The 14,722-nt window shown below is 27.4% G+C and overlaps 1 protein-coding gene across 2 annotated transcripts; it reads left to right on the forward strand.

Moving 5' to 3' along the window:
- Positions 1–11,180: 11,180 nt before the first annotated feature.
- On the forward strand, positions 11,181–13,270 carry LOC126655650 (cyclin-D5-1-like). Of its 2 annotated transcripts, none has more exons than XM_050349895.2 (5): positions 11,181–11,714; positions 11,805–11,891; positions 12,018–12,309; positions 12,407–12,540; positions 12,926–13,270. In XM_050349895.2, the coding sequence occupies exons 1-5, from the start codon at positions 11,448–11,450 to the stop codon at positions 13,118–13,120; spliced, it is 975 nt and encodes a 324-aa protein (XP_050205852.1). In that variant the 5' UTR covers positions 11,181–11,447; the 3' UTR covers positions 13,121–13,270. The 2 variants fall into 2 exon arrangements, with proteins under 2 accessions (XP_050205852.1, XP_050205853.1); XM_050349896.2 differs by having other exon boundaries at positions 11,182–11,714; positions 12,929–13,270.
- The last annotated feature ends 1,452 nt before the right edge of the window (positions 13,271–14,722 follow it).

A 14,722-nucleotide genomic window follows, 5' to 3' on the forward strand; every position in this document is an offset into this window, starting at 1 on the left:
AAAACATGTCTGCATTTGATACAAATCATACAAAATAAAAATTCAAGAAGGAATCATTTCGCTCTTGGATTAGAAAAAAAAAACAAATAAGATTAAATTTATAATTTTGAACACAAATACCTTTAAAATAGGTATTTTAGAACAAACACACTTTTGAGCAAGGTTAGTTGAAGGTTAATATAGACGCAACCCTTCATATTGGGCAGCCTTGGCACCGGCGTTGGTATTGAGGTTCGGGACTGAAAAGGACGTTTGGTTCAAGTTCGAAGTGTCAAGTTTCCTGACAATTTGCCCGAGATTGGCAGAAGCAATGAGTATTATGGAAACTTTGAATTGGTTTAATTAAAGATTGTCAAAACTTGATTGTCAAGCTTGATGCAATAAATATTGTGTTGGACATTAGAAACCTGAACCTTTCTGAATCTGATGTTCTAATTGGTGATAATGTATTTGGCTAAACAGTTCATAATGTCATTTTTATTTTCATGAGGCAATTTACGAATCAGCCATCACATGTTTTTGCACAGTATGCCTATTTTATTTCATGTCATCAGAAATGATTTTATCTCTTCTATGAATTTCTCACATTGTAACTGCTTTGAAACATTAATATATTCTATTGATTCTCAAAAAAGAGAGTAGGCATTTGACTCATTTTATCCTTCAACTCCAAATGTTTCAATAATTTATTGTCATGTCAGTTTCAATTGCTCTAATCATTTTGTGACAGATCATTTAAAAATGATAAAATGAGCCAAATTAGCCAAACTGTGATTGTTTTTACCTAAAACCATTAACTCGTCCTTAACTGATATTTCGTGCCAAGTTCAGAGGACAAATTTTTTAATTGAATCAAATTAGTTGGTTTTTTGTACTTACTTTTTAATATTAATTTTAAACCAAATTAATAAATTAATTTTTTTGCAGTAATAACTAGAATTAAATGAATTTGATCGGTTTGATTTTATTGTTGCATACTCTTATCAACAACTTTCATATTTATTTAAAAAATACTCTTAAAGATATAATAAGTTGTACTTTTGCAACAATTCAAACATTTGTTAATTGTAACTAATTTATTATAATATTTTTAAAATTATGTCAAATATTTTAAAGTGAGAATTAATAGATTAATAATTTAACAATTTAAAGCCATTATATTTAATTTTAAAGGATAATTATTATTATCCCTATTAGTTTACATTCAAATTATTATGCCCCCCTCAAGTTTGAAAAAAATACTATTTCCTTCTTAATTTTTATATTTTATATAACTAAAACTCTTTTATAAAAGGATTTGTTGTTCAAAATGTGTGTGGAGGTAATAGTTATATTTCATGGAGAAAATAGAGATTTGGTGGTAACTAAACTTATAATGATAATAGTAATTAATCTCAATTTTTATATAATAAGATTATAAAATACTTTGATAATTTTATTTCTAATTTAACCTTAAAAATAATTTTTTTTGTTTTGTGAAGCATCTAAAGTAGTGGTATTATTTATTTTTTTTAGTAAAAAAGTAGTATTTCTATTTTTATTTTTAAAAACTGAGGGAATAATATACAATAATCAAAGAACATTTTCTTGAGCAATCGAGTCATTTATAAATTCGATAGTGTAATAAACTATAGAGTGGTATGAGGTCCTAGAGTTTCTTTGATTATTTCATTTGTTTGTTCAGTGATTAAATTTCATTGAAAATTAATATAAAATGTCATAATTTTATATTAATAGACATTAGTACTTAATATTAACTTTTGTTTTGTACAAATAAAGACAAATTATATTAAATAAGATTAAAGCGCATCCTTCATAATTTTACATTAGTAGACATTAGTACTTAATATTAACTTTTGTTTTGTAAATAAAAATATATTATATTAATATAAAATTAAAGCACATCCTAAATCAAATACTATAAAAGATCTGAAAACCACAATAGAATTTAACATATGAACAACTAAAATAAATAAAACAACATAAGTAGTGAAATTTTATTTTATTTTTCGGTATAATAATAATCAAAATCACAAACTCACATATTATGTACATTCAAAACTATTTCCATAACTTGCTTTATTTCGAATCATATTTCAATTAATCAAAAAAAAGTTCAGGATAATTCAAGAGTCGGCACATGCATATTGTATTAGAACTTAAAAAAGCACATCAATACAAGATAAATTTCAGATCAGAATAGAATTATTTAACTAAAAAAATTATATAAATAAACATTAATAAATGTGTAGAGAAGATGATTTATCGGTTGAAACTGAAAATCATCCTCTCATACTCATAAAATTAAGATAAAGTTTTTACAGAGAGAGACGAGAGGGAAATATTCAGAAAAAGAGTCGTATCACATTCATTAAAGACAAATAATTTAGGACCAATGAGCTGTAGTTCAAATGGTATAAGCGCTGGACAGCAAAATGTCAAGGTCGTGGGTTCAATTCTTCCACAAGCGCTCCCCTCTCCCAATTATCAAAAAAAAAAAGACGAATAATTTAGGTATCGATATTAATTTTATTAAAATATATCACACACGGACCATCTTAATATAATTTGTGAGTGAGTGGGAAACACTAGATAGAGGAGGTCCGGAGGAGCGTCTGTTGTTTGATTAAACTTCGTCTTGTGCTTCACTTCTCCATATATATATAGAGAGAGATTAAAGATACAGAGTGGCCGGAGTGGAGTGGTCCAGCCTTTCACACGTGAACACGCTCCTGCCTGCAATTATAGTCACGTGCGATATCACCACCATCATCAATTTCTTTGCCTTCTATCATTTTTGGACCTTCATTTCCAACTATTTTCATATATTTTTGCTGCCTTTAGTTACATTTAACCACTTTAACTCTAATTTCCCATATTTTTTCTGGGTCTATCCTTATACCATGTGGTCCATGGGTCATCGGTCTATCCTTATACCATATGGTCCATGGGTCATCGGTCTATCCTTTTTAATCAAGAAAAATTACAAAAAATACTCCGTTTTTTCAAAAATTATTTGTTTACCTTTTTTTTGAAAATTTATTTTTTTACTCCATTTTTTTACTCTGGAAAAATTTGTAAAAATACTCCGTTTTTTTTTAAACTGTTTTAAACTGATTATAAACGGTTTCAAAGATGTCAATTTTTTTAAAAAATTGAAACCTTTTGAAACTGTATTTGAAACCGTTTGAAACTCTATTTTTATGAAACTGTTATAAACCATTTGAAACTCTATTAGAAACTGTATTTGAAACCGTTTGAAACTGCGGAGTAATAAAATAAATTGCGGAGTAAAAAAATAAATATTTATTTTTTTTAGGTATGCTTATAAACTTTCAGTTTTTGATGTAAATTTACAAATATTTTAATTTTTAGGTATTCTCCTAAACTTCCTTTTAATCAATTCATTCATAAGTTCAAGTTGTTAGATGAGATTCCAACGCTGATATTATCTTAATTCAACTTATGAGCATTAACTAATTTCTCATAATAACAAAATCAATCTAGTTGAATTACTAAACTGAATTATAAGCATCCATTGTTTAAAATGGACATAAATAATAAAATATTCATAAGATTTAAATTTAGTCGAATTCAATGCTCATAATTCAATTTATGTTCAATCTTTAGCACAAATCTGAAATTACTCTCAATCGTATGTATCGACCGAAAAAGTGATAATGTTGCTTTAGATATTACACGTTTCGATTAATGATAAGAGGTGATATGTATCTTAATTATTCCGTTAATGTTTTTTTATCATATGCTCATTAAAGTGAATCGCAAAATAAAAGGAAATGGCCTAATGCTAACATTCTGAAGAGCCACTATAAATAATCCAAGAAAAGATTGAATATGTGCCTTAAATGACTAATGACAATTTTTTTATTTGATTTTCTGTTTAAGATGGTTAGCTCGTTTAGCTATAACAACTCATCAAAGTGACCCCTAATCAGTATGGATTTAGCTGGAGTTTCAGCTAAATTCATCGAGCTACAATTGCACCATTTTGTTTTTTGGTCGATGTCCCATCTAATCTTGATTCAAAATATTTTATTTTCATTATTTTTTTTATTAAATCGTGGGAGCGCCACGCAATTTATTAATAGCCTTTGAATTGTATGCTAAGAAATGCTTTTAAAGGTTTGATATGTGATCTCACTTAACTATTATTTTTGTTTTGATGTTCTTCTGCCTTAAGGGAGGGTTATTAATAAATAAATATTTAGTTCAAAAACATAATATGCGAACACAATTATTTTATATTGTTAGGTATCGATAGCAGGCATAGAGCTCTAGATGAATCAAGGCAAATTTTGAGGTGTTAATATTCGGTTCGTAACATGAACAAAGTGTTTGTATTCAGTTCATGTTCATCTAAAATTTATAGTGTTCATGTCTTGTTTGTATTTAGTTCTAAACAAACGAGCTCATTTGCTTAAAAAATATACGAATGAACATGAGCTTGGTTTTTAACACAAACGCAAAGCAAACGAACACAAGTTTTTTTTATCAAAACTATATAGTTTTGTTTTAAACTATGCAATTTTAATAAATTAAAAGAATATTTTATATTTAATTTAATTACGAGTTAGTTCACGAACTCCTAATCGTGCTTCTATACGAGCCGGTTCGCAAACTCTTTATCGAACCCATATACGAACCAATTCACAAACTTTAATCGAACTTATATACGATCTCGTTTACAAACAATTGAACGAGCTCATATACGAGCCGTTTATAAACATAAATGAGCCGAACAACTCTATATTTATGTTTGGTTCGTTTAGATAAATAAACATATAATTAAATTTGAGTTCGGTTCATTTAGAATACAAACTATTGGAATATATCTCCTTTTCCTATTATGATTAAAGGTTCATATCCTTACTATTTTAGGGAGGTGATTTTGGTTATTTTTAACCAAAATCACCTCACACCTCTTTTAAATTTTCGTTTTTTATTATATATTACTGTTTTGTATTCTTCTTCTTTTAATTTTTCTACTCTATATGGGCAAGAAAGATGTCGCCGCCGCCATACTCGCTGCCGCCACACTTCAAGTCTCCAATGATATTTTTTTTATATGTTACTAGTTTATTATTGTTTTCTATTTTTTTTCTTTTTTTCTACTTTATATGGAAAAGAAAGATGTTGCCGCCGCCGCCATACTCGCCGCCGCCGCCGCACTTCAAGTCTCCATGTTATCTTCACCCTTCGAATCACTCGGGTCTTAAAATTAGCCCGGTGGCTCAGAAAGGCAAAAACTACGAAGAATGTTCTTCGTCCAATTATTGATTGGGACCGACGCAAGTCCTTAAACTGCAAATATTGAAGGAGACCATCAAGTCTTAAAACTGAAAATTATTAATTGGGACCGACGCAAGTCCTTAAACTGCAAATATTAAAGAAGATCATCAAGTCTTAAAACTGAAAATTATCGATTGGCCTAAACACAAGTTTAGTCTTATTGATGGTCGAATTGTTACTATGTTATTGTCCAAGTTGGGCATGATCGATCCTCATGCTCCAACTTGAGGGGGAGTATTGGAATATATCTCCTTCTCCTATTATGATTAAAGGTTCATATCCTTAAAAGTTCTTATTCGATTAGAACTATTCTAGTTATATATATATATATATATATATATATATATATGCTTGTAATCAATCTATCATCATTCGATTCAATAATATATTTTCTCTTCTCTAATTATTCACACAAACAAATACGAACCAAGTTCTTATCGAGCCGAACATGGAGCTGCTCGTGTTCAGCTCAGTTCGTCTACATCCCTAAAAAGGCGAGACGATGTTGGCGTTATTATAAAAAATATATTGATGAATCAAATATAAATAAAAAAAATAAGTTATACTTTTATTAGTAATAACAGGGTGTATATATATATATATATATATATATATATATATATATATATATATATATATATATATATATATATGTATTAAATTTTGAAAAATATAAATATAATTATTTTCAAATCGGAAAGGCATGAAATTAACTATTTTTCAACTATTTTGATATGATTATTAATGGATTTGAATGTATAAAAGATGCCATGATTGCCATCCAACCAAAATACAGAGTTTGGATCTTGTGTCCCTATTTATTAATTTTGCTCATAACTTTTCTGTTAGCCCTTTATTTAAATTCTGAAGATCATGTCTCTCATTCTAATTGTTATCATTAGCACTTAAATCTTATACAAATTGGTTTTATATAAAAACTTATCAACTCGATTATTTTTATTTTATTTAATACACTTTATATTAGTTTATTAAAAAAGTAAATGGTTAGCATGAGAATTTAACTGCTTCAGTAATTTACAAAAAAAATCTAACTACATCGGTGATTGGCCATTTTATATGAGAAAACGGTCAATCCGATCTTCGAACTTATATTTCGAAGTCAAATAATTTAGTTTTAACTTTTCTAGTCAATTGGATTTTAAAAACTGCTTCTTACGGTCAAATAAGTTGCTTTTAATTTATTTATTTTGTCAATTAGGTTTCGAAATGTATGTATCGGAATCAAATAAGTTACGCGTTTGAGGTATACAAATCAGGAGTTACTTGACTTAAATTAGAGAGATTGGTACCTAATTGATTAAAAAAAATTAAACATAACTTATTTAATCCTGAAACATAAATTTTGGGATCTACTTAACTAAATAAATTAAAAATTAATTATCTAATTTCGAGACACGAATTCGAAGGCCGAATAGATTGTTTGCTCCATTGTACCATTAATTAGAAATATCTTATTGAGATCTGGCTCGTATAATTAATAAAAATTTAATATTTTAAAATGAAAAAAATAGATAATTTAACTTTTAGTTGTCTAAATTCATAATGTTTAATTAAGATTTTTTTGGTTAATCAAGCAAATAAATACTATAGATGGGTAGTTGTAATGGTAATGGAGAACGTGGGCACAGGGATTGAGCGTGCTATGATATTCATTACGATCTTAACATAGGGAGGCTGGTTGAACTTTGAAGCATAAATAATTTTTATTTCATTTACTTTTATATCTAATATAAATTATTATTTTTATCATCATATAAAATTAATTTTTCAAAGTAGGATCTAATAAAGAATGTGAACTAGAACGACAATGTGCGTTAATATTTTTAAAAATAATAAATTAGGTTAACAGTTTAATTTTAATATAATTTTCTATAACTCCAATCAAAACATTTAACATTGAGAGATTTATTTAATTTTAAAACAACTAATAATTTAAATTTAAACTTTACTAATTATTTAGTTTGATTTGTAATTTTTTAGTATTGAAGAAAATTATACATTTATTTATTGATTCTTCTTTTTTACATATTTAAACTTTTTAATTTAATTTAATTTTTAATGCATAATTTATACAATATTTCAGAGTTTTTTAAAATATGATTACAAGTTAACTTTTAACATTGAACTACGATAAGGAGTATTGGCAAAATAAATCTCAATATTTAACTTTTATTGCAATTTAAATTTAATGTTCAAAACGTTACGAAACAAATCATAACTAGTCCAATTTTTATATTTTGTAGTCTGATTTCGAATTCCGGTCACTTTGCCATCTTTTTAAGGCTACATAATGCAAAAACGCAAAAGGTTAGAGTTTTATTTGTAATATTTTTAAAATGTTATATTTTAGGGATAATGTCAAAAAAAATCGTTAACTTTACATGTTTTTTCATTTTAATCACAAAGTTTAAATTTTATCATTTTCATGCATGAACTACCACTTTTTTCCGAATTTATACATGGTGCTGAGTTGTCACGGCTCCATTGGTGTAATTCGCTGAGGTGGAGGTCATTTTACACCAATAAATTAGTGTCACCTAAGCGTCGTGTATGAATTTGGAAAAAAGTGGTAGTTCGTGCATGAAAATGACAAAATTTAAACTTCGTGATTAAAATGAAAAAACATGTAAAGTTCGTAATTTTTTTTCACATTAACCCTATATTTAATATGCCAATAATACATGTATTTAAAATAGCTGTTGCATATGCAAATAATTTGCAAAGAACAGCATGAGCTACAAAATGCAAAAAATAGAAAGTTTGAGATTCGTTTTGCCACGTTTTGAACATTAAGCTTAGATCGCTATAAAAGTGAAACGTTGGAATTTGTTTTGCCAGTAACCCTTAAATTAACGGTATATTTTATAAAAATTATATATAATTTATATAAAATCTAAAATTAATGTATAATTATAGTAGTAAAATATTCAAAAACAAATAATTACATTGTTCAATTTTTTTTATTTTTAATGTTGCATATTTTTGTTGTTTTATAGAATTTTACGATGATCCGGGTTTTTTTGTTATGTTGATTTCTTGAAGAATCAAAGGATTTATTTAGCTCCAACATATTTATTTATTATTCTGATGATATGTAAGACGATTTGTGTTATAGCATACACGTCTTCTTTTATGTCAAGTCATATTCGAATCTTACGATTGTAACTCTTATGGTTTTGAGCTAATATAACTTTACATGTTGATTTTAAAAAAATGCACAACACCGCGATTAGATTTTTTAACCACTAAAATTTTAATAAAACAATGAAATTTATTTTGTTGAATATAAAATAAATAAAACTTTATCTTTTTAATGCAAATTCTATTATTTTTTTAGGCACCGTTTAGATTGAGAAATTTTGGAGGAGCACAATCCATTAATTTTGCACAATTCATGGACTTCATGGGAATCCATCGTTTGGTGAAAAAAAGATAGCATGAGAATCCATGGATTGTAACAATCCCTCATCCTCCAAAATCCATCCGTTTAACTTCCCACCTTCTAGGTGGAAAAGTTAAAATCCACCATTTTTAATGAATGGCGAATTGTATTAGTAAAATTTAAATATTCCAAATTTCTCCTTATAAATCCATAAATTTTATAATTAATTCAAATAGTGGAATTCATAAATCCATTAATTTTATATTTCATGCATTTAAAATCCATTGATTTAATAAAATCCATGGATTTCAAAACCTCTCAATCCAAACGGTGTTTTAGTTATCGTTTTCAGTTACTCACTAATATTGATAGAATAAATTTAATATATGTTATTATTATTTTATTTTATTTGATAATTTATTAGATGTTATTATTTTCACTAATAATTAAAAAGCATAATTAAATCAGTAGGTGCATCAGAGGGTCTGATAGGATCAGTATCAGAGTGCTTAAAAAAGTATCCTTATTACCAAAAATCAGAAGAAGAAAAAAGTAAGTAAGCAGTACCCATAATTCCAATTGGATTATTTGAGCTATAAGTTCAATACCAATACTCTTCTTTATTGAATGTCAATTAATTATACAACACCCACTCTCTCAATTATTTCTTTGATGATATATTTATTTTTATATATAGAAAAAAATCATTAGACCAAGTGCTCCAAGAAGTATCCAAAGTTTGAATTTAATTTGAAATATTATAACAAAAACAAATTTAATTTATATCAACCATAGGGAGTGATTGATGACATGTGAACTTACTTCTGACTTTGTCATTCAACTTTTTTAATTTTTGTTTCAGTAATTAATCAGAAATTAATTCTTGGATATATTAGGGGAGTATGACTATTATCATGACTCGTTATTTTATTTTTTATATAAAAGTTACAAATAATTTGATCAAAGCTTGAGAAAATAATTACATAATAATCCGATCAATAAGTCTATTTAACTCTAATTAAATTTTAATTTTATGTTCAAATTAAAAAATGTGTATGCCTCACATAAAAAATCATAAAAGCACACTTGATTGAATATTTATTATTCATTAAAAGTTGTTGTTTAGGCGATAAATTTAACAATTATTTTCAAATTAATATGATTTTCTCAATTATTTTCATAATAAAAGAGAATTCTTACAATAATATTGAGCAGAAATTAGTTGAGGTATTTGCAAAAAAAAAAATCACATCTTTCACATTTGTAACAGTTTAAGCATTTTTTATAAAATTTGACACAAAAAGCCTAACATTTCATTTATGGGCATTTCTAGCATAAAATTACTATTTCTTCATCAAATGATGCTATTTTTATTTTTTTCTTTTAAGAAACGAAATGACTACGAAAAACGTCATTGAGTCATAAAATGTCAAATAAAAATAAAAATTGAGTCTTTTTGTACTAAATTTGTAAATGTGCGCTTAAATCACTGCAAAATGTGATTTGTTTCTAACAAATAACCCAACTTAATTTGTTTTCAGAATAAATATTACTTGTATTTTTTAAGAGAAAAAAAGTAAATTGAAGTAATAACTCAGAGGATCCTTGCAATAAACTTTTACATGACAAAGGAAAAGTCCTTACAAAATAAGTAGATTAGAATAAACTTTTAAATGGGCACCTTGTCCATAAAAGAAGAAAATAAATTGGAGAAAACAATAGATTTTGTGAGACCCTAAAATTGAGTGTAATAATACATAAATTCTTTTATTACAAAAAAGGAAGAGGTTGGAAGTTGGAACTTGGAACCCTCACAAGGCTGAATATAGTCTCCTTTATCATTAGTATTACAAGTGTTAAAATTTGATTAAAAATATCCATGAATTATGTGGTGGAATGAATTTACATGTATAAACAATATCTTCATTTAGTATTAAATTAAATAATAGCATGCATATATTGATGGTACATTTAAACAAATACAGTCATCCAAAATAAGAGCATGCACTCGGTTCGAATCAAATTGAATCAAGTTCTATTTTTATAAAAAATTTAAACCGAATTCAAATTGCAAGATACGATAGAAATTTTAACAAAATCAAATTAGTGGTTTTAACTATTTTTAAAATTCTAACTGCACTAAAAGTTAACTAAAAACTTTGTATGCCAAAAATTAAGCTGAACTAAAAAGTAATATTTTTTTATATTATCAAACTAAATCAATCAAATTGATTATTCGATTTGATTCATTCTTCGTATATACAAAAATTCAATTTTTATCCAGGCACGACGTAAATTCAACCACTCTCACATTATTAAATTTAATAAATTAAAATTAATAACAAATTTAAGAAAGAATTTACAGAGAATCCAATTTAAATGAGCAATCTCCTATGTTATGGAGAGATTTTTTGTAGTATTGCAATTTTTGTATTAACTATGAAATATAGTTGACAAAAGCTAAAAAAACTAAAATGGGCTTAAAAAGTGTACGTAACCGCTAAATAACGCCCCGCTCTATATCTCATCCGCTAATTTTGGCGGCAGAAAAACCGCTACCCTCCACTCTTTCCCTCCATTCTTTTACTAACTCAACTCACTCACTCACTCACTAACCCACTCACCACATTCCACTTCTTTTGCTCTCACTGATTTAAATTCAATTCTCATCCTTCAATTTTAATTTAAATACCCATGTTCTCTTTTCAATTCAGTCCAAGAAATTTTCAAAACCATGTCTGATTTTGACCATGCTAGTCTTCTTTGTCAAGAAGATGAAGTTTCTTGTTTCAACGAAACTTTTCAAGATTTGAATTCTTCTTATTCTAGTTTTGTTTTGGAGAGTGAAGAGATTGAATATATTGAGAAAATGGTTGAATTAGAGACCAGAAATTATTCTATTCATTCTTCTGAAGATGATGATGGGTATAATTGCACGGAAACTGCTGATTTTAGCTGGGTTAAATGTGCCCGATTGGATGCAATTGAATGGATTTTCAATGTGTGTAAATTTGTTCCAAGATTCTCACTTTTTTTATGTTTATATATGTGGGTTAAGTTCTTGAAACAGTTTGTTCTGTTTTTTGTTTAGACAAGAGCAATCTTGGGATTTCATTTTCACACTGCTTATCTATCAGTGACTTACTTTGACCGCTTTCTTTCAAAGAGATCCATTGATGTAAGCAAATTAAACCCAATTAAATCAATTTTTCTTATTGGGTTTTTGATTAATTAAATTGGGTTATGGTTTAATTGAATTGGGTATTTGATTAATTGATGATTAATGGTTGTTTTTTGAATTTAGGATGGGAAATTATGGGCAATTAGATTATTATCAGTGGCATGTTTATCACTAGCAGCAAAAATGGAAGAATGTAGAGTTCCATCATTATCAGAGTTTCCAATTGAAGATTATTGCTTTGAAAATAAGGTAATTCAAAGAATGGAGTTGCTGATTTTGAATACTTTAGACTGGAAAATGGGTTCAATTACTCCTTTTTCTTATCTACATTACTTCATCAATAAACTTTATGGTCAATCTAGTCCAAAGGAAACCATTTCAAGAGCTGTGGAGCTTGTTCTTGCAGTGATTAAAGGTAAATTCAAAAAAGTTCTGAGCTTTTTTAGTTCAATTTGGTCCTTCATTTGCTAATTTGATGATGAACTAAACTATTGTTTTTACTTTGGTAACAGAGATTAGTTTAGTGGATTATCGACCATCGATTATTGCTGTTGCTGCAGTGTTAGCTGCATCTGATCATCCATTAACAAGACCAGAATTGGAGATCAAGATGAAAGTAATTTCATCATGGGGTTCTCTTGATAATGTGAGGTTTCTTCTTTTATTTTAGGTTTATTCATAAAATAAATCACGAATTTTAGCGATTTTGCAATTTAACGATTTTTCAGCTTTGACAATTTAAAACTAAACAATTATTTCTTTTAATTCGAAACACTAAATAATTTTTTGCTAAACAAATACTGACGTGGACACCATAATGTACATTGTTCTAGCGTCCACATCAGCATTTTTTCAACAAAGAATTATTAAGTGTTTCGAATCATAAAAAATATTGATTATTCGTGTTTTAAATTGTTAAAATTGAAAATTTATATTAAAATCGCAATCCATACTTGAGTTTTAAATTTCTTTTTGTTGCAATTATCGTTTTTTATAAATAACAGAGTAAATAATGATATATTTCAATGTAGCAGGAAAATATATATTCCTGTTATATTATAATGCAGGAAATTTCAATGGGAAAAATTAAGACACCAAAGGAATTGATATCTTCATCAATTCAATCTAATTCAGTTTCACTTGGTGGAGGTGGCATTAAAAGAAGACTCACATACAATGACAATGATCAAAATTGTCCATTAAAGAAAATTTCTCATCAGCCATAATTAGTACATTTATTTCTATTAAATTATTTGAAAAAAAGGGAAAATTCAATTGGATTTCATTTGTTCAATTATAGAATTATTTATTTGTTTCTTAATGAAAAACTGATTAATGTGTTTATATGCTAATTAATGGCATAAATTTTTGGAGTTTGATGATTGGATTTCCATTTTCTAACACCAGACAAAAATTAGAAAAGGACAAGTAAATAAATGGGGATTATATTTTTTTTAACCAATATTAAAAAATTTAAAAGAAGAAGCTGATGACTAAAAGTCCAAAAGCCATTAAGATGTGAAGAGAATGGCAGAAAAAATCACTGAAGATTGTTTGTTGTCAATATCCCCCATTTTTCTTTTTTCAATTTTGTGACTACAAATTATGGGCTAGAATTGAAGAATTGTTTTTTCTTGATGTTATACAATATATTTATTGTACTTTTTGGGCCATTTTGAAGGGAAAAAAGTGAGTATATAAATTTGAATGTGATTAGATTCTCTCTTTTATAATGGGATGTTTTTTTTTTTTTGCATTTCATGTTAAATGCAATGTGTTTAGGGTCATGGTACCTCAACAACTTTTAAATTTAGGAATTATTAATAAAATCGCCCACAAGTTAAGACTGAATTACTGTTTTCTTCTTCAATTTCAAAATATCACTAAAAAAATTATGTCTTATTAAACTAAAACCCTTCTACAAAAGGGGAATTCAGTCAAATAAAACCAAAATATTAAAGAGGAAATACTATTTTAAAATAAATTATGAGAAGATAATAATATATTATTTAAAATCATGAGGATAATTATAATTAATCCTTATATACACGATTATGCACTCTTAAATGTTATAATCGGACCTGTATTATCTTAACATATTAAATTTGAAAACTGTACGGAAATTAAATGATAGTTAAAATAGAGACTTAAACTCGAGACCTCTTTAAATTTTTCGTCAAACGAGAACATCAATCTGCTCGGTACCTGATTAAGAGAATTGTTAGAGCTTGATTTAGAAAGGGAATATCAATCAAAGCAAAGCTAATTTAAAAAGCCCCTCCAATTTTAATAGTTATGTAATAAAGTCCATTCTTTTTCAAAGTTGCCACCTAACCCACCCAAAAGGCCATAGTTTTCACCAGTAACATGTGAAAGCTGATATAGCCCCTTTGATGGAATTTGGTAGGTCCCAAATGATGATGGAGATGAAGAAGAAGAAGGTACAAGAGCCTTTGTTTTGGGGTGGATATGGGGGCAAATTGAGGGTCATCTCAATTCTGAATACATGTATAAAAAATCTCAAGATCCATATCAAAAAAATTTAGTGTCAGAGGCTCCACAACTCCACATGATACCCTTTTGGGTCCTAGGATATGTATCTATTTATATACATATCCAGCCTAGCATTTTGTACAATTTATATGTATGTATTATAGTGTACATGTAATTTCAATTGGTGCCTATTATAGGAGACATTGATAAATTTGTTTGTTGAAGTATGGTTCTTGTTATTATCTTGTGTCACTTTGTTTTGTTTATTGGTTCACCTTTTTGGCTAAGTTTTCCCCATCAAATTCATCAAGAATAATATACCTTTGCGGATTATT

This window comes from Mercurialis annua, linkage group LG7 (genome assembly GCF_937616625.2).
Source record: "Mercurialis annua linkage group LG7, ddMerAnnu1.2, whole genome shotgun sequence".
Taxonomy (NCBI): domain Eukaryota; kingdom Viridiplantae; phylum Streptophyta; class Magnoliopsida; order Malpighiales; family Euphorbiaceae; genus Mercurialis; species Mercurialis annua.

Coding starts and splice junctions, on each gene's coding strand:
- LOC126655650 (XM_050349895.2), top strand. CDS start 11,448: ATGTCTGATTTTGACCATGCTAGTCTTCTTTGTCAAGAAGATGAAGTT. Junction 11,715..11,804: donor CAATTGAATGGATTTTCAAT/GTGTGTAAATTT, acceptor TTTTTTGTTTAG/ACAAGAGCAATCTTGGGATT. Junction 11,892..12,017: donor TTTCAAAGAGATCCATTGAT/GTAAGCAAATTA, acceptor TTTTGAATTTAG/GATGGGAAATTATGGGCAAT.